Source organism: Nicotiana tomentosiformis, chromosome 7, assembly GCF_000390325.3.
Source record: "Nicotiana tomentosiformis chromosome 7, ASM39032v3, whole genome shotgun sequence".
Lineage (NCBI taxonomy): Eukaryota > Viridiplantae > Streptophyta > Magnoliopsida > Solanales > Solanaceae > Nicotiana > Nicotiana tomentosiformis.
The window spans coordinates 89,748,196-89,768,184 of record NC_090818.1 but is presented as its reverse complement, the minus strand read 5'-3'; the positions used below and the strand labels follow the sequence as shown (position 1 = coordinate 89,768,184).

The 19,989-nt window shown below is 37.8% G+C and overlaps 1 protein-coding gene and 1 long non-coding RNA gene across 2 annotated transcripts; one reads left to right on the top strand and one right to left on the bottom strand.

The window, feature by feature from the left end:
- Positions 1 to 4,371: 4,371 nt before the first annotated feature.
- LOC104090647 (protein SMAX1-LIKE 6-like) lies at positions 4,372 to 10,412 on the bottom strand. Its single transcript, XM_009595798.4, has 3 exons — positions 8,898 to 10,412; positions 6,473 to 6,716; positions 4,372 to 6,363 (listed from the first exon to the last, which is right to left on the bottom strand). Exons 1-3 carry the CDS (start codon positions 10,076 to 10,078, stop codon positions 4,537 to 4,539), a joined length of 3,252 nt encoding a protein of 1,083 aa, XP_009594093.1. The 5' UTR covers positions 10,079 to 10,412; the 3' UTR covers positions 4,372 to 4,536.
- Positions 9,948 to 18,187, top strand: LOC138896530 (uncharacterized). Its single transcript, XR_011409855.1, has 2 exons — positions 9,948 to 10,083; positions 17,852 to 18,187. It is a non-coding gene; the product is annotated as an uncharacterized lncRNA (long non-coding RNA).
- The last annotated feature ends 1,802 nt before the right edge of the window (positions 18,188 to 19,989 follow it).

Sequence of the window (19,989 nt, the reverse complement as noted above, 5' to 3'; positions counted from 1 at the left end):
CCAATGTGATTTTTTTTAGAGGGTAAAAAAGGCGAACGATATTTCGCTAAGGGCCTTCGTGTTTTTTATATAGTACTAGTCTTAGGGTACGCGCTTTGCGCGTGTACCCTATCTCAGTTGAGTAATTTTTTAAAACAAAATCACATAATATTTTATATATTATAAATTGTGTTTGTATTTGAGTTACGTAATAAAAGTTTAAGCTTATGATTTTATTAACGTTGATTCTATATAGTAACTCAATAAAAAAAGAAGCTTTGTCACATAAAAATCATCTTTCAATATATTCAACTTAAACTTAGTTTTTTCCCACGAGCAAAATGTAATATTGTTCTATTTCTCTAAGCAATACTTAACATTATATTTCTACTCTTGTTTTTGTTTTGGAGAGCTTTCTTTCTCTATCCATGCACACGGCCATACATGTAAGGACTACCTAGTGTATACTGTATAGATACCAAATGCAACAAGTTTTGTATAGTAATAACTAAATAAAAAATCCCATTTGTTAGGTATCTTAACTAAAAGCATACTTCAATATTGTTTTACGCAAGACATGGTACTTATTGTCAATCTAACTTCACTTATAATGTCAATAGAACACTATAGTATAAAAATAACTAAATAATAAGAAGTTTAATTTCTACTGCCAATTCCCCTCAGAGAGTTACTATTTGTGTATGTATTTAATTTGATAGGTCCGATAATTATTTGATTTTAGCACACTCCTCATACATAAATTATTTTACACTACCATTAATTATTCGAATTCACGAAATTGAGTTAGCTATTTTCCTATGGTATTCAACTGATTTAATTTCTCATGTAAATATCTCCTATGTTACCTTTCATTCACGAAAGTTCATTACAAGTGCCTACCTATTTTTATTAAAGTATTTAACATTGAAAACTCTTGCTGGATCCCTGGTGATACTTTTCGATACTTGAATACGTCAATTATAGAAGATAAGGGTAAAACTACTAATAATATAAATTCTTTATGCTCAAAGAAAGAGAAAGAGAAATTGAAAACCAAAAAAATAAAGTAGGGAATTAATTTTAAATTATGAATGCAATGACCCAAACAAACCTATGCAGAATTTATAAATAAATCAGTTTTAAATTGATAATCATATATAAGACATTATAAATAAAAACCACAATTGACAATCTTTCAATTTGCAATTGTGTATTAAGGATGCACGAACATTTATTATTACATAACTTGAAGAACAAAATATAGAATAGGATGTTTACCTCAAATTACAAACAAGTTGTGGATACTATCAAGAGTTTCTGATAAAGAATATATAGTATGATTTTTATTTTGATCTTAACATTCTAGACACCTAAAGCGAATCATAAATATGAACAAAGAAAAGGCACAACATAAAAGAATCCTAACCCTTCCGCAGTAATTCAACTTGCGGCACTAATTAACATTGGCAATAAAATATTCTAAATTTAAGGAAAGCCAAACAAAGAAAAACTTAAAGAAGCCTAAACCTAAAAGAAAGCCCCACGACAGTAAAGAAACCTAATCCTAAGCAAATAAAAGCCTAAAGAGTTCTAAACCGGAAAAAAAAGAAAAGAAATCTGTAGCCAACAAAAATGGAAATAAACATTAGTTTTTGTTTTTTGCCTAAAAAAGTATTAATGATTAAAATTACAGTTATATCCGGCGTGAAATATATTTACGAAGAGTAAAAAAGGCGAACGAATGCCTTTTTTTATGTAATTATTCCTTATGCAATTATTTTTTAATAAAGCTTACGGAACTAAATTATGTGTCTATGGGAACTTTTATACCTTTCTAACCACTCAAATTGATTCTAAGGATTCACATCCCTCTTGTTCACGTTGGACGGAGTGGAACTTGCAATAGGATTGGAAGTTTGGAACTCTTCCTCGCATGTTAAATGCAATTTCGTGAATACGGAATACTTACTTGAAAATTTAGTTGATTTATATAAGGTAACAATATTTATTATTTTGGAGTCCTAAATATTAGGACTTCATACATTCAAATAAGGAATAATTTAATGAGCAAAATTTTAGTTAATTTTAATATCCTAAATATTAGAAAAATAATTAAATTGTCTATTTTGTCCGGTATAAACTCTATTATTAAGGGATAAAAAAGGCGAACGATATTTCGCTAAGGGTTTTCGTGCTTTTAATATAGTATAGATATAGATATAGATAGATTGATAATTTTCCATATTTGAACAATTAAATATAAAAATATATGATTTTTTACTTGCTTTGGGCGATCCTTCTTGATCCTTAAAAAGATGAATATTGAGTAGCTTATCTAGATGAGTAAATAAATGACTTAAGCGTTTGGGAAAATTCTATGATAGTAACTTTCAATGTACTTTTGTGCTGTCACGCATTCAAAAATGATAGACAGATTTCTTAATGAGAAATTTTTATAGTGTAACGATCCAATCGTTGAATATTAGAATCATTTTCTCTTATTTGAGACTTTCCGTAGGTTTATTTGATATTTTATGATTTGTGGGTATGGGACGTTCAGATCCCGAGAGATTCGGGAGTAATTTTGAGACACTTAATTCCTAACTAAAGACTTAAAGTTAAGAGATTTGACCAAAATTAATATTTTGGGTAAACGAGCTTGGATTAGTGATTTGAAGGATCCAATAGGTTCGTATGATGATTTCGGACTTATACGTTGTTCGGTTTAACACCCGAGAAGCTCGGATGTGATGCAGACGTATCTTGTGAATGTTGGAACTTGAAAAACTTAAGAGAGTTCATAATTTGATTTGGATCTTGATTCTTAGTTGTGATGTTTCTGAATATGTCTTGAACCCTTGGACAAGTTCATATGGGGTATATGGACTAGTTAGGATGCTTGGACGGGTCCCGGGAGCCTTGTGTAAATTTCAAAGTGTTTGAAAAAGTTTTTGAGTGAAAAAGGTGTTGCACCAAATTATAGAGGCTCATCTATGGTCTCGCGTTGCGTGAACCCCAGACGCGGCCTCATCTATGGTCTCGCGTCGCGCGAACCCCAGACGCGGCCTCATCTATGGTCTCGCGTCGCGCGGACCACTGTGCGGAGCTTCATTGCTGAAAATTCAGCTTTCTTTATTTAAGCGCATTTTATACATACCTTCATTGTATCATTTTGGGAGTTATACAACTCAGATTTAGGAGATTTCTGAAGGAAATTTCATCTACATTATTGGAATAAGGAATCCTAACCTAAATCTATAATTTTTACTTGCATATATCATTAATTTTAGCTCTAAATCAAGGAATCTAAAAGAAGAAAAGATGATTTTTAACATGGAAGTTAAGAAAGTGTAGTTTGTTGATTTGAACATCGATTTGAAGTCGAATTTGGAAGCTAATCACATATTTGGACTCGTACAATTATGGGTCGACAAGATCCGACTTTTATTCTGAATCTTTACCATGTGGACCCGAGTTGATTTTTTGTTGACTTTAAAGATTTGATTAAAGATCGAAACTTATTGTTTGGAGCTGATTCTAACAATTTATTTGATCTCGTTGAGTTTTCTTTGGCTAGATTTGGAGCATTTGGAGGCCAAGGATAGAGGAAAGGGCATTTGGAAGGTTAAAGCATATTTTGGGTAAGTATCCTGGCTAACCTCGATTTGAGAAATTTGTTTATAAAATGGACTTATATGCAAAGTATTACGTGTTTGGGGATGATGTATATGCGAGGTGACGAGTGTATATGTGGTGTCAAGGATATAACACGTTTTGAGGTAGATTTTAGGCTTTTTTATGCCGTGTGTGAGATATGTTTCTTCTTGTTTACGCCTTGCTTGCTAGGCTTTTGATTCTTTATTTGGACATGATGGGCTATTTTGCATGATGGATTACATATTGTAGTTGTAGTCATACTTGTCTACATGTTTATCTCGTTGCCCATATGTATCACGCATGCTGTGCATACATCTCTGCATATGATTCTCTGATATGGACTGAGATTGGCACGATAGGATATTTCATGCGGTTATTGTGATTTTGGCACAATGGTACATTCCGTGCGCATTGATGATTGATTTTTGAGACTATTTATCTAAAGGAAAGCATTTTTCATTTATTCCAAATATAGTATTATGTTTTTAATAGTCTGCTATTAACGAAAGTCTCCCTAAAAATTAAGCAAGCCCAAAATAACACACTTGACCGCATTAGAGCCTTTGCAATGCCTTTCATTTTTATTTTTATTTTTTAGTTATGCTCCAGTAAGGAAACATACATAGATGATACATATACCTGGAGTAACTAGCTTTTCCCAAAAAACGAAGAAGGTAAAAGTTTTCAACTGGGAGAAATCAAGTTACTAAGGGTCTGGGAAAGAGATACGGATGCTTCTGTGTACAAAGATTACGACAAAATAATCTAAATCTAGAAGATACAACAATACACAATTGGAGAAGGATGAGCAAGATTACAGGAATATATGCACAGAGCACGTAAAAGACGCAAAATTCTATTGAGGGCATTTGTACATTAGAACACATACCTGACCAAAAATCAGTCTACAGTTATTTTAGCTGGAAGGTGAATTCCAGGAGCCTGGTCTTCTACAGCAATGCCTTGACAGTTAACTAACCTTATGAAACTATCAGCAATATGTTGGAACCTGCTTCGGACTTCCATAAAGCTCCTGCGGAGAACCTTGTCAACCCAATCCTTGACAGCTTCCTTTCTGTCAGATAACCAAGCAGCGGCAAGTATCTGCGCCATTACTTCTGTGTCAATCTCCAGGTTGATATCCACTCCAACAATCTCCTGGAGGTTAAAGTTGACTTCCTTTAAAATTTTCTCAGCAAGAGCACCAAAATCAAATGGCTTGAAGACCACATTATCGTCCATTTGCTCCAAGATTTCCTCCAACCATGCTTTTGAACCTTCAGAGCCAGAGTCACGGTCACACTCATCACGTTGATTCTCTTCTTCCATCTCTTCCACAGGCAAATTCAAATCAAGAGAAGATTTCGGGATGGTGCACATACGTTTCGGCATTTGAAACAGCTTGCCATTGTTCGAGTCAGTCTGCTTTCTTTTATATGCAGGGAAAGATTCTGATGTTCTGTCCCCTGAAGTAATCCACAAATTCGTATTCTTCACTCTAATCCTATTTGGATTGCCAGATCCAATTGCTATCTGCATCTGCAAGTTTTTGGCTGCTAATATATTCTCTTCTGAAAACTCAGGACTCAGAAAGAAATCTTTAGTAACTTTTGCCGAATTTGAGGTAATCACAAAAATCATGTTATTGATGCTGATTTCCTTCCCGTGCAAGTTCAAAAATTTACCAGTTCTGATAGAGTGAGACAAACTATTCTGAACAAGAAAATCAGCCTTTTCTATGTTTTCAAGAAGCACAAGAGAGCAACGCTTCTTGCTTAACTCCTCAACAATGTAGTCGACAACTGTCTTTCCCCTAAGATTCACGTAACTGTTTCTTGTATCTTGATGGTTAAAGAGAGAATTTGAGTAGCTACTCCCATCACTAGAGCTCAGATCCACAGAGAGCATGCTATCGCTGCAACCAAAGACTTTCTCAGCAAGAGCTTTGGCAATTTTATGCTTCCCCACTTTGTCAGGACCAAGGAAGCTGAGCCAGATATTATTTCCTTTCCTAGAGCCATGATGCCTTCCATTTCCACTTCTGCAATGGGAGACAGTCTGACTAATGGCATAAATGGCTTCCTCTTGCCAACATACATGTTCAGAAAGAGCTTTATAGAGGTTCTTAAAGTCTTTTGCATCCAACTTATTGTCTAACCGAGGAACAGAAGAAGCAGAAGAAACTGATCCAGAAAAGTAATGAAGGCTATCCTGGTGCTCCTGAAAGCTGGGTTTCCACAGCTCTCTCTCAGTGGATACATAGATGGTTCCCAACCCCAGGTCCGTGCTAACGGAAGCATTTGAAGCTGATGATGTACGATCAAGGGGCAGGCTCAAATCATGTGGAACATGAGGGGAAGGGGTCCAGATATTTTCCTTCTTCAGCTGCGGTGTTTCCAAACTCTGAGCCAGTAGTTCAGCTTGGGAATCAGAATCACCTTCAGAAACGATTGGTTTTGACATGTTCTTTTGGGTCATGGAGGTGTTTTGCAAGTCTGATAACATACAACTTTGATTAGTAAATCTTGCATCCAACAATGAACCTTTATTGCTGCTTTCAACCCCAGCAGCACAACTCTGAAAGATACCAAAACTGGGAAGATGTGACCTGGCTTGAAGAGCATCTGGTTGAAATGGATGTATGTGATGAAGACGCTGGCATATATCATTCCATTTCTTTTGCAATCCCACCAGTCTGGCATTTAATAAACTGTTGTCTTCATTGGCCTGCACTGAATTGACAGAGCACATCTTTACTGAGAGTTACTAGCTCAGTTAACCATAATGTAACTATGATCACATGAAAAGCGAAAGAATTGGACACGGAATGACACACCTCTACCCCAACTAGTCCCTTGCTTGGACCGCATTCAGCCTTTTGTAACCAAGAAGATAAATGTGTTGCATGCTCATCAGCGACTGAACCAGTTGTTCCTCTCAGCGTAGTGGAAACTTCTTGCTCATACTTTTCATTGCAAAGTTTGCATCGAGCTGTAGATTCATTTTTGTTTCTGCACGAGTTTACAAACTCAGATGCTGTGGAAAAGAACCCGCCAAGCGGAATAAATGACCCCATCAAGCTGCAAATACCAGTACCCGACCATAAGAATTAATGGACACAGAAAGTCAGAAGCTAAGATGCACACAATCTTATACAATTAACCTCTTAGCATATGCACTAAATCAGCACAAACCACTCAGAATCAAATTAAGAAATCTCAGGAGGGCTTTTACTAGGTGTATTAGAGAAAGAACGGGGATTCAGTAAAGAAAAAGGGAAAGAAAGAAAAGGAACTTCTTTGGACAGACACCTCAGAATAAAGCATAGGGTTGTTTAATTTGTTGAGTGCACGAAAAACTATACGATCATGTTTTTACTGTGACAGAACCCTTAAAAGATTCCACAGCTAAAGGTTAAAGTTTCAAATAAAGATCAAACTTGAGTCACAGTCAAAAATCTATACTTTAGGGCTCAAAGCTGAAACTTAGATGTTTCTGTTATGCACCAAACAAACAGGGACTAAACACTGCAACAGATCAACTGAGAGGAGACAATGTTCACATTCCTACGAAATGGAAACACTGGGAGGACAGCTATGGTGTTCTAAACATTGCATACTGCTGGGAGGACAGTCTATGGTGTTCTAAACATTGCATACTGCAAACCGAACTTATCATTTGGATTTGAACCCTCGTCTTTACAAATGCTAGACCATGTCATCACATGTGTTCTCTATTACTGTAGGACCAAAACCAGAGCAGCTACTGCTACATCATAAGAATTTTAAATTAAAAAAAATAAAAAAAAATGTTTGATTCTTTTATCTGGCTCGTGCAATACTTAACAAATGTTCAGGTTTAACTTTTTCAAGTAGGGAAGTGATGGAAAACAGTGTACCCAGTACATAACTTAGTCTAGCTAATAAAGGGAATCTATATTATAGAAAAAATTAATAAATTAAATAAAGGGAAAAAGATAGAACTACATATGATTTTTAGTGTACCAAGTAAGTTGTAATAAAAGAAGCTCGTATGTTTGTGCTTAAAGGAAAATATTTGAGGACAGAAAAAATACAGGATGAGATGTTTAAGTTTACATAGTCCTTCCCTATGTTTCCATTATTCTTCGTCAGGCTGCTCTTGCAATTAAGCAACATGTAAAAGAGCCTACGGATTTGTAATCGAGAAAGGCGAAATGCTTGGTCATTTATGACATGTTGCATCCCCTTTCCTGATTACACACATTGTTTTCTTTCATTAGAGGAAAAGAGATATGCTTTGACATTTATCCTGCTTTGCACTTTATCATGTCCTACTCCTACAATATCAGTCATTTCTTAGTTATAGGACGTTTACTTCTAATACTGAGTCATTAAAGAAGTGAAAGGTTAAGTTAGACATATATCTATGTATTCATAACGGAAAACTCGAAAAGAGAGTTTAAGAGACCAATATTTAATGCTGACGCGAATACCAAAGCTAAAAAGCTCCCCCCCCCCCCCAACCCTCTAAATGGCATAAAAACTTGTACAAGTTAACCTACTCTTGACATTTCAAGAGATGGTGATTACATCAGATATGTACAAGGCTAAGAAGCAAAGAGATACTCTACATGTGCAACCGCTTTTGACGCTACAAACATAGTAATAACAAAAATTCTGGTAAGGCCGATGAATGCAGGACAAACATTCAAACAGATTCTGGATTTATGAGGTACGTCCAAGGAAAACTTGCTTTTGGACTAGATGAGATTGCACAGTGGAAAATCCATCTAGTAGTAGACGATCTACACTCAACAAATTAAGCTAGTGAATAAAATACTTCTAATAAATTTATCAACTACCAGCAGAAACACTGGAAAACCTGTACGTGCCTCAAGTAGAGATTCTGGACATAATAAAACATTATAATAGAAAAACATTACTACTACTCGAACTTGATAAGTCATAGAATCATTAATTGCCCCAAGATGGTGTCAAAATTACAATCCCATATATCGCATCAAGCTTCCAAAAGCAAAACACAGAATAACATAGGATTCATTATTTGCATTCACGGTTCTCGAGCAGCTCACATCTAGAGTCCCAAATGACAAAATTTCACGGTTGACTTAATAGATCTCAAAAACTTAACATTATTAGTTCAACTTTATGACATTTCATAACTCTGTTTAGGTACAACCATATTTAAATTGTTTCAAGTCAAGTGTAATAAAGCATTATAATAATATATCCAAAAGGGAATACAATAGAAGAACCCACCTGGATTTGGAAGGTAGTCCTGGAGTGGATGATGCAGTAATGGGCAGGAGATGTAAATCCCAGTCCTTTTGAATTGTAGGGAAGCGACCCAAAAACTTCATATAAATATCATAACTTGCTGCTGCTCCAACCAACCACAATTTCCCGCTATAATCTTCCATTATTTTAGTGAACCTAGAAACCACATATTTCACTGACTCTTCATCATCATCAACAAACTCCTTCAGTTCCCCATAATTCACTATAATTCCAGCCCCTGCCGCTGTACAACACTCCACAGCATCACTTACTTCCTTAAACTTCAAACTCATCATTTCTTCACTCCCACCTCCGCCTATGAACTCTGAAATCTCTTTTTCAACACAAATTACACTCAGCCCTTTAATTTCATCAGGCAATACACCACTTTTACCCTTCTGTACACAATCAGTGAAGCTGCAAAGTGCATCACTTGCACAAATCCCGATTAACAATGGATTTCTACACTCTTTCTTCACAAGAATCTCCCCGATTCTTCTAGAATTCTCATCAATATTCACCGTTTTGGGAACGCCAGAAAATGGGAAGCTAAGCCCACGGTTGTTCAGCTCCGAATCGGTTAAAGTACAAAGAAACAGAGGCGGGCAACGAGTCGTCTTGGAAAACCTAGAAATGGCGGGTGGATTCAGAATTGCGAGCTTTATATCACAACTCCGAAAACCCGCTTCCCCGAAAACCCGACTCACAATCGGGTCATCCAAAATCGATAGTATAAAATGCTTCAGTTCAACTTTCAGGGTGGAAATGGAGAAGTTGGAGGTATTCTGTTGCTGAAGTTGTTGATAGATGTGGAAAGTATCAGGGTGCCTTCTTTGGTTAGCTTGTGAGCGCTTGATTGCTGCCATGAGAGAGTTCGAGATAGGCGGCTCATCTAGGGTTTTGGCCGTCGGCAAACGATCGAGAGAAACACTGACGCTGAGTTCCAAGGCCCTGAATTGCAGCCGCGGCGAGTACGCGCAGCTGCGAGCACTTGCACACGCGTCGCGGAGGTTAGACGATGGAAGTGCAAGGAGCGCGGATACGGCATGGAGAGAGGTAGTCTGCGCGTGGCTCCGGCGACGAGCGACGGCCGTCGCGTCGTCAAGTGCACGCGCCGCTTCCTCCGTCAAGCATTGCCTGGCTGTGCTCACCGGCGTTGGCATCGCCGGTAAGCCTAGCAAACTCCTATTAATATATATATATATATATATATATATATATATACGTTATACGTATGACGACTATTGAAAAAACATTCAATAGTTTGTTAAAATAAGAATATTTCCTTTTTCTTGAAGCAAAGCTTGAAGGAAATAGTAAAAAATTCCAAGAGTGTACATTTCAGCAACTTTTGGAAATATTTGTTGAAGCAGCTTTTAGAGATAGAAAGAGAGGAATTTCCTTTTTATAATTATTATGAGGTGGGCCAAAGTATTGATAATGGAACGGACACAGTGACAGAAGGTGCAGAGATAGAGAAAATGGGGGTATAAATTCTGGTAAACATTTCAAAAGAAGAAACATCTTTTCCACTGCTTTTATAGATTTATGGCAATTTTACTGCGTAGAATTTTACTGGGGTGGGGGAGAAAGACATGAGATGCCGTGTCCACTAGTAGATAAGAGAAATGGGACCATGAATATAGCAGCACCAAGGTCAGCATCAACCTTTTCCACACAAAGATAGAGGGATCACTAGTGGAAAGAGGTCAAATCAAAGTTCCTATTTCCTAAAGATTTCATTTGATAGGGTGAAAAGGAAGAAAAGATGAATGATCAACTCACTATCTTTTGCTATACTTTTCAAATAGAGAGATTTTCACATATGTACAGCCTAGCACTCTATATTGCATTTATATAGCCATATTTTTTAGCTTACAAACGCAGCATAGTCTTCCCTTTTTTTTTTTTTTTTAAACAGAGTTTATACACTGGCTTCTTCTTCTTGGCTCTAATACCACAGGGAGTGAGTGGAGTACAGGAATTGTATAGTTTAATAAAATACTAGAATAGAGATTAAATTAATAAAATACTAGAATAGAGATTAAATTACTAGAGTAGAGATTTGATTACTTCAGTAGAGATTGAATTACCTTAGCATCGACTAAATTATTCGCACAAAAATCTTCCTACAAGAGGGGTGCTGGAGGCTCACAAAAGAGAATTATGGAAGAAAAGTTGGCTAAAAAGGTTTATAAGACTTATGCAAATTATTTTCTAGATCATGATTACGCATTATGCTTGTCTATAATCCTTCTAGCCTTCGCTTTTCAGCTCTTGTGAAATATCTCGTAATGTGGGGATGATCTTCTTCCATAACTCTTGCTCTTTTACATGTCATCTTCTGCAACGAAGTGTTATTTTCCCTCATTTAAAATAATCTTAGCAATTTATGCTGGATTAATTTCATATGGGTCTTATGAGTCCTCAAGCAATGCCATGTATTCTTTGAGCTCTGCTTTAACATCTTCCCAAAGAGGATAGGTGAAAGAATAATTACAATTCTTTTCTTCTCCTAGCTATATCACCTTTGTAATGTGTCTGTTCTGCTGGAAAATCATCTCCTGTGCTTTAGCGAACTTTTCTTCCCTAGCTTGAATTGTGACCGGATAATGATAGCAGAGAGAAACTGTATGGATCACATGAATGGTGCTCTGGATAATGTCAAATGGCATGTGGAACATAAATATTTTGACTCCACTAGAATAAATGATGAACCCAATATTTTTTAGGTTTGAACCACAACAAAAATATTTTTAGGTAGGGTTCAAGATTTGAAAATCAACACATTTAAATTCCATAAGAATGTAATATTGATTACATAGATACCAAAAGAACCATAAGAGCTCCTGTGTAAAACTTCTAGCATGCGCTGAGAATACCTGGCAATATGGATACTCCGAATGGATAATGACTGCCCTGAAAACTTGGAGTTCATAAAAATTCCTGCTTCCTAGCAAGATGAACGGATCAAGAGGATACAAAAATTCTAATAGCTCTGACGGGTGATGTGATGACATTGATGAGGAACTTGGCCATGGAGCCTCCGATAGCATGAACATTTGGCCCGTTGGCTTCTTCTTCCTGTGCTTGATACCATAGGGGGTGTAACCTTTGGAAAAATTCACCTGACCTTGAAAGGAAATTAGCAAGAAAATTATCTTTCCCTTTGAGGTGCTTGACCTGAAACTTGTAGGGAGAGAACAATTAAGCCCATCTGAGAATTTGCGGGTTCGGAATGATCTTAGATTCAGCTGGATCATCCTCGGAAAAGCCTTCAAATACATCTCAATAATGAACTCTAAATGAATTAGGAATTAAACTTTTTAATCTCATTTTTCACTGCAAGAATCTCCTTGAAAATGGAACGATAATGTTGTTCAGCATCTTTGAATTTTTCACTGGTGTAACCACATATTTTACTCTGACCATTTTCTTCCTCATTCGTCTATAATATTTTCTTTCCATATTGGAGGGAATGTGCAAATATTTGACATTTTGAGACATCTCTTTTATTTTCTTCACTGCATCATTTTGTTCCTTGCCCCATGACTGAGCATTTTTCTTCAACATTTTTATGAGAGGAGAAATATATGTAGAAACTTTAGGAATAAAATTTCTCACATAATTTATTATTCCCAAACACTTCTGGATTTGCTTCGCTGTGAACCTAGTATTGGGAAACTTGAGAAGTTCCTAAGAAATATGAGGACCTGGGATGTATTCTCCATGGGAAAAATGCATGACCAAAGAATCAATTTCTCTTTTTGCAAAAACTATTTTTTTGGCTGAAAGCATGATGTCTCTTTTCGCACTAAAGATGCAAAATGATTGAACAAATTTATGTGCTACTCTCAAGTACCACTGAATAGTAAAACACCATCAATATAAACAAGTGATGTGGAGGATGGGCTGAAATATTTTTATCTTGGCCTTTTGAAACAAAGATGGAGCAGTTTTTAAACCAAAAAGCATGACTTTTCACTGAAAATGGTGACCGAAAATGCAAAAATCAATTTTTTTTCCTATCATACGGGTGGATTCCCAATTACCAAAAGCCTGATTTGAGATCAAACTTACAAAAATATTTTTCTTTGGCAAGTTGGGAGAAAAGGGTGAGCTTATTTGGGATGGAAAACTAGTCATCCAAAAGAAAATAATTGAGTGGTTGGTAATTAATCACCAATCTCAATTTACCTCTTGTTTGCTCGGCCCTTTTGTTGACATAAAATGCTTCGCATGCCCATTGTAAATTTGATGGCTCAATAAGATCAAAATCCACTAGTTTTTGACACTCTTTTTTTTGCAAGTTGAAGGTGGTCGGGATTCATACCTGAGTGACTTGCCTTTGTAGGATTGATATTCTTATTTTTCTTGAAAGGCATCCTGATGAAGAACTCTTCATTTTTCCATAAAGGATTGTCACATTTGGTTAAGAATTCAGTGTGAGATTCTGCACAGGAGTGTTGTGTGATTTGTGCTTCAATTTTCCTGACTTGATCTTCTTCTGTGAGCTGAAACAATTTCGGGACTGCACAATATGGCTTGAATTGCTTTTTGAATGCTATCTCATTGGCTTTGATATGGAGTTTATCCTGCAAAATTCTTTATATGTCAAAACCAATAATCTAATACTTACCTGGGATATTTGACCCAATCAATTTGGTCATATACTTCAGTCCTGGGAAGAATTCAATGGTGATAGGGTACTTGGTAATGATAGTTATCATCAGAATTTCATTTGAGGCTGTGTTGAAATTCTTGAAGTATGACACCTAATACTCATATGGGAAGACCGTTGGATTAATGAGTGGGAAGGCTGCTCCCGTGTCAAAGAAAGGTATGACATATGTTGGTTTGTCCCACTTGAATGTATAGACTTTGATTTCTTCTTGCGGGATCATCGTGATGTTGTGGATCTCTTCTTTCACCTTTGGCTTTGGTTCTGAAATTTAATAATGATCATCACCATATTCCTCATAAACATCCAAGGAAAAAAGGGTCTCTTATGTGGGCTTATCTTCAAGTGAGAAAACTGATTCAAGGTCGCCATCCTCACTGAAATGAATGACTGTGTAATCTGCAATTTCAAAGAGAAGTCTAATAGACTGCTTGGATTGCGGGCAGTTCCTCGCATAATGTCCTATTTTATTACAAATAAAATAGGCTTTATTTTTCTTGCATTGCCCGACCTTCTCCTTCTTAAGTATTTTATTTTCCTTCTGAACCTGGACCTGTCGCCTGAGAATTTTGACAACCTGAATCTTTTGAACTTCTTCCTTGGAGATCCACAACATCACGGTGATCCCGCAAGCAGAAATCAAAGTCCATGCATCCAAGGCTTTGATGAGTCCTGCATGCTGAGAAGACTTCTCTACAACTTGTTCCAACTTCTACTCAATATTTTTCACCCTGCTAAGTATTTTATTCTGAGTGTGTGCAATAATTTTAACAGTGCTACCAATGTTGTTCAAGATTCTATTTTGATAAATAGAATTTTCGGATTGTCAATTGATTGTTGCTTCAATGTCACTAGGTGGTGATTTTTCTCCTGAGGGAAAAATAACATTCTTTTTGGAGATCTTGGGGGCATGATCTCCACCATCTTTACTGAAATATTCAAGAGGTGGAAAATCATGGGTATAGCCGGCGCTAACGGGACTATATATTAGTATTTCAGGATTGTTGGAAAAAGCGGTTGCCTCGTCATCTCCCCAATTAGGGATGATTGGCTTGACATTTTTCTCTAACAATTTTGACCATTCCTGAGGACTATAGCTGACAAGGTATTCATACTTACCTGGGCGGCTGAGCGAGCCAACTGATGAATCACCTTTTTCATACCTTTCTCGAAGGCATTCTGCAAATTATTTGCACTTTTTCTTTCTGGCCTTCTTGTTTTTCTTTCTGGGCACTCAGTAGTATTCTGCTGGATCTTCAAGGCATTCTTGGCAGGAACATTCAATATCCCATAGGCAGTGACCTGTGAAAGGACCCTTGAACCACCACACATTTTTAATTTTTTGATTTTTGTCATACAAGCAATCCCATTTTTTTGCAAGAGTTTTTTAAAGAGTAGGAGACATATTAACAACTGCACTAGAACGTACACGACTAGAAGATGAAGATGCGCCAAACATAATTTGAGAAAGTCGCTCTCTCCTCCAAAATGATGGGTTTGGCTTTGACACCACAAGGTGTGGATCGGTTTTGCTCTGATACCACATTGGGTGTGTGTAGTACCGGTAGTGGTAGAGATCAGTGAAATACTAGAGTAGAGAATGAATTACTAGAATAGATATTGGATTATCTTCGTAGAGATTGGATTACCTCAGTAGAGATTGGATCACCTCAGTAGCGGTTGAATTATTCACACAAAAGTCTTCCTACAAGGGGGTGCTAGAGACTCACAAAAGGCGTCCCTCGCCACAACTAGGCTGTCAACAACATCCTCAGAAAACCTTTGCACTCCTAATGCAACAACTACTAAAGTAATTTTTCTCAACTACTAAAGAAATCTTTCTAAACTACTAGAGTAATCTTTCTCAACTACTAGAGCAATCTTCTTCAACTACTAAAGTATTTTGAGACTCTACACTCATATGTAAACCAGCCATATCCCTATATTTTAGAGGAAGAAACTATACAAGACTTTAGCTAGAAGAAGACATTTTATTACACAAGAGTATTTACAAAAGAACTAGGTTGGAAATTAGATGTTCTCCAACTATTACAAAGGCTCATATTTATAGGAAATGAAAAGCTAGTACATGCGCTACCCTTATTTAATTACATAGTATAAGTGGCATAAAACAAGTCTTACAATGTAAGACACTTATTGTAAGGCCCCAAAAAATTTTACCCAGAACCTCGGGTTTTGTGATGCCAAGATAGACTTATGTGTTGATGAGTACGGACTTTTTGGGCTGAACGTGCGTTGGGGAGTTGAAGAAAATTTTTGGCAGAGTAGGACATTTCTGCGGTCCACTATATGACTGCAGAATCACTCTATGGGCCGCAGATCCACCGCAGGGTGAAGCCGAGAAATGGCCCATTTTTGGAGGTTGTTTTGCGATCCATTATGCAGCCGCATAACCATTTCGCGGGCCGCATAATCCATCGCAGACCCCGCATGAAGATTTTCGAAGGGGAGTTCTAGGGCAAATTATGCGACCCCAAAACTGGTCTGCGGACCGCAAACCTGCCACAGACCTGACCCGAACAACCCAGTTCATAACATCACTTCTGCGGCCCATTTTGCGGACCGCATATCCATTCTGCGGTCCACCCTGAGACCGCAGAGCTGTGTTCGAAGGGTCCATTTTCTGGTTTTTATAACCCGGACCTATTTCGATATTTAGATGTAAAGGACCATTTTTGAAGCAAAAAGTTGATATTTGAGAGTGAGGAAGTTCCATAGAGTGAGTGGGAAAGCTCATAAGCTAATTGTTCGCCAATTCTTGCTCAAAAGTTGGAAGATTTACCAGGAGAACCTCACAAGTTCTTCATCCAAGAGGCAAGGTTCCACATCCTAGTCTCAATTTTGAATTTGGGGTAGAAGATGGTTGATGGGGAGTGTGATTCTTGGGTATTAGAGTGTATCTATGCATGAATGTACAATCATGAGTTGTGGGAAGGTAGTTGAGCTCAAATGGGTAGACCTTGGGTGTTGGGGTGAGGGAAATCCACCATAGGAGAAGCTAGAAATCATAATGCTCACCTAGTGTTTGATAAAATGCTCAAATGAGCTGGAACCATGAACTTCTTCCTAATTTGTGTTTAATTTTGTTATATTTCTAAATAGATCGAAGTGGCTAAGATTTCCGAACATTGTAGTAATTTAAGGAAGCTCAAGGTGAGGTATGTTGGCTAAACTTCTCTTTTAGAATTGAATCCCACGATGTCCTTATAAGTCTCGAGTTGTTCATTATAAATTAACTATTCCGAGTAAGCTTTGCGTCAAAAGATATATGTTTAATATATACTCCAAATGCTCTTGACATGTTATGTTACTATTTGAGAATGTGTTTAAAGTATGGGTTGCGTATCTAAATGTTATGACTTCAAGTCATGTTTCAAATGAAAGCAATTGTGCCAAATTATGTAGAAGTCTCAATGTGCTTAAAACTCTTATATGCTCACATGTGTATTTAAAGTCTTGAATAGAAATACTTTTTTGTTGATGATCAGTGATGATGTTTGTAAATAAAAGAGGTGAGCATGAAATATGAAATACGACCAACGTGCCAAGAATGATACCATGTTTGGGGTCACTAGTGCCAATGAAACTAAGAGGCGTGTAAAAGATGTTAAAATGAGTTGTAAATCCTTTTAATAATAAACACTTTGGGAGTATCGTTAGTCACCGAGGAAGGGTAGGTTGAAATAACCTAACCCCGAAACTACACGTGCCGGTGTAAGAGTGAATTGTGATTATTCCCCTCATTTGGGATGAGAATATTCCCCATTATTGGGATGAGATGATTGCTAGAAAAGGGTGATGTCGATCCACGTGGCATTGTGGTGAGATGGCCTAGCCGGTCGGGTCATGATCGGACGCCATGCCGCACACATGGTGTTGATTGTGCTTGAAATTGTGATTGAGATAATGATTGAAATCATGATTGTGATTGTGGTTGATGTCTTTGGGTGAGACAGCCTAACAGTTCGGGCCGTGATCGAACTTCGTGCTAATATCACGGTGGTATATCGGTGCTAAGATCTCCCAACCTAAAATAATGGAAATTTACTTGAAAAACTTGTCTTGCTCCTAACTTGATGGCTTGGTATTGTTGAGGCTCCCATTGACTTTATGATTGTTCTCCCTTGTTTACTTACTCGTTCTATTGAGAGGGTGTTTAGTCATTCATCCTAGTTCTATTCCATATGTACTAACGACCCTTTTGTCGGGGGCGCTGCATCTTTATTGGATGCAGGTGGTTCTATAGCAGGCGACTTTGATCAGTGATAGCGGTACACCCTCTTCCCAGCTGACTTGGTGAGCCCCACTTCATTTCGAGGCTGTGTATATTTTTTCCTAGGTGTATTATGTTTTGAGGTATAGCCGGGGCCTTATTGCCGGCACTATCATCGTACTCTTTTATATCTATTAGAGGCTCCGTAGACATAGTGTGGGTTGTATGTTGATGTTGGGAAGGTCAAACTAGTAATGTATTATTTGTACCACTGGTTCCACTTCAAACGATGAAAGTGTATGTATTTTGAAACTTAAAAATTATGCAACTAATGATAACGAATTGGTGTTGTTCACATGATCCCCCTTGTTGTCTAATGAATGAAATATGTCTCCTCATTACTCATGATTTAGTTCGGGTAGAAGGTATTATACAGGCTTGCTCGACCGATTTATCTCGGTTGAGCGCCAGTCGCGCTCCCCGAGGTCGAGGCGTGACACTTATTTGGCTAATAGACAAAGTATAAAACATGATCATGAACTAGAAAATAAATTGCATGGCCTTGAATAGGTAGTCACTGCTAGAATAAAATGTGCGGATATAGTCAACCAATCCACAATCACCCAAATAGCATCAAATTTCTTCAAAGTCCGTGGGAGTCTAACAACGAAGTCCATGGTGATACGCTCCCATTTCCACTCAGGAATCTCAAGCCTCTGAAGCAAACCGCCCAGCCTCTTATGCTTGTACTTCGGCTGCTGACAGTTCAAGCACTGAGCTACAAACTCCACTATATGTTTCTTTATTCTTCTCCACCAATAGTGTCGCCTCAAGTCTTGATACATCTTCGCGGCACCCGGATGAATGGAATACCGCGAACTATGGGCCTCCTCAAGAATTAACTCACATAACCCATCCATATTGGGCACACAAATCGAGCCATGCATCCGCAACAACCAATCATCTCCAATAGAAACCACCTTGGCATCACCGTCTTGTACCATGTCCTTAAGTACAAGAAAATGGGGTTTGTCATATTGATGCTCTCTGATACGCTCATATAAAGAAGATCGAGAAACCACGTAAGCTAGAACCCGACTAGGCTCCGAAATATCTAACCTCACAAACTGATTGGCCAAGGTCTGAACATCTGATGCAAACGGTCTCTCACCAATAGGAATATATGCAAGTCTACCCATATTCACCGCCTTTCTATTCAAGGCATCGGCCACCACACTAGCCTTCCTGGGATGATACAAAAATGGTAATATCATAGTCTTTTAACAGCTCCAACCATCTCCGCTGCCTCAAATTTTGGATCCTTTTACTTGAACAAGTGTTGTAGACTCCGATGACCTATAAATACCTCACAAGACACACCGTAGAGATAATGCCTCCAAATCTTCAATGCATGAACAATGGCTGCCAACTCTAAATCATGAACGAGGTAGTTCTTCTCATGGGGATTCAACTGGCGTGAAGCATAAGCAATCAACCTACCCTCATGCATCAAGACACACCCAATACCAACCTGAGAAGCATCACAATACATTGTATATAAACCCGATGCTGAAGGCAAAACTAGAACCAGAGTTGTGGTCAAGGCACTCTTGAGCTTCTAAAAGCTCTCCTCGCACTCATCAGACCACCTGAATGAGGCACCCTTCTAGGTCAACCTAGTCAAAGGCACAACAATGGACGAGAAACCCTCCACAGAGTGGTGATAATATCCGGCCAAGCCAAGAGAACTCCGAATCTCAGTAGCTGAAGACGGTCTGGGCTAACTCTGAACTGCGTCAATCTTCTTAGGATCTACCTTAATCCCCTCACTAGACACCACGTGTGCCAAGAACGCCACAGAAGCGAGCCAGAACTCACACTTAGAGAATTTAGCAAAATGTTTCTTCTCCCTCAACGTCTGTAGTACAATCCTCAGATATTGCGCATGCTCCTCCTGGCTACGTGAGTACACCAAGATATCATCAGTAAAAACTATGACAAATGAATCAAGACATGGATGGAATACATTGTTCATCAGATGCATGAATGATACTAGGGCATTGGTCAGCCCAAAAGACATCACAAGGAACTCATAGTGACCATAGCGGGTCCTGAATGCTGTCTTCAACATATCAGAATCCGAATCTTCAACTGGTGAT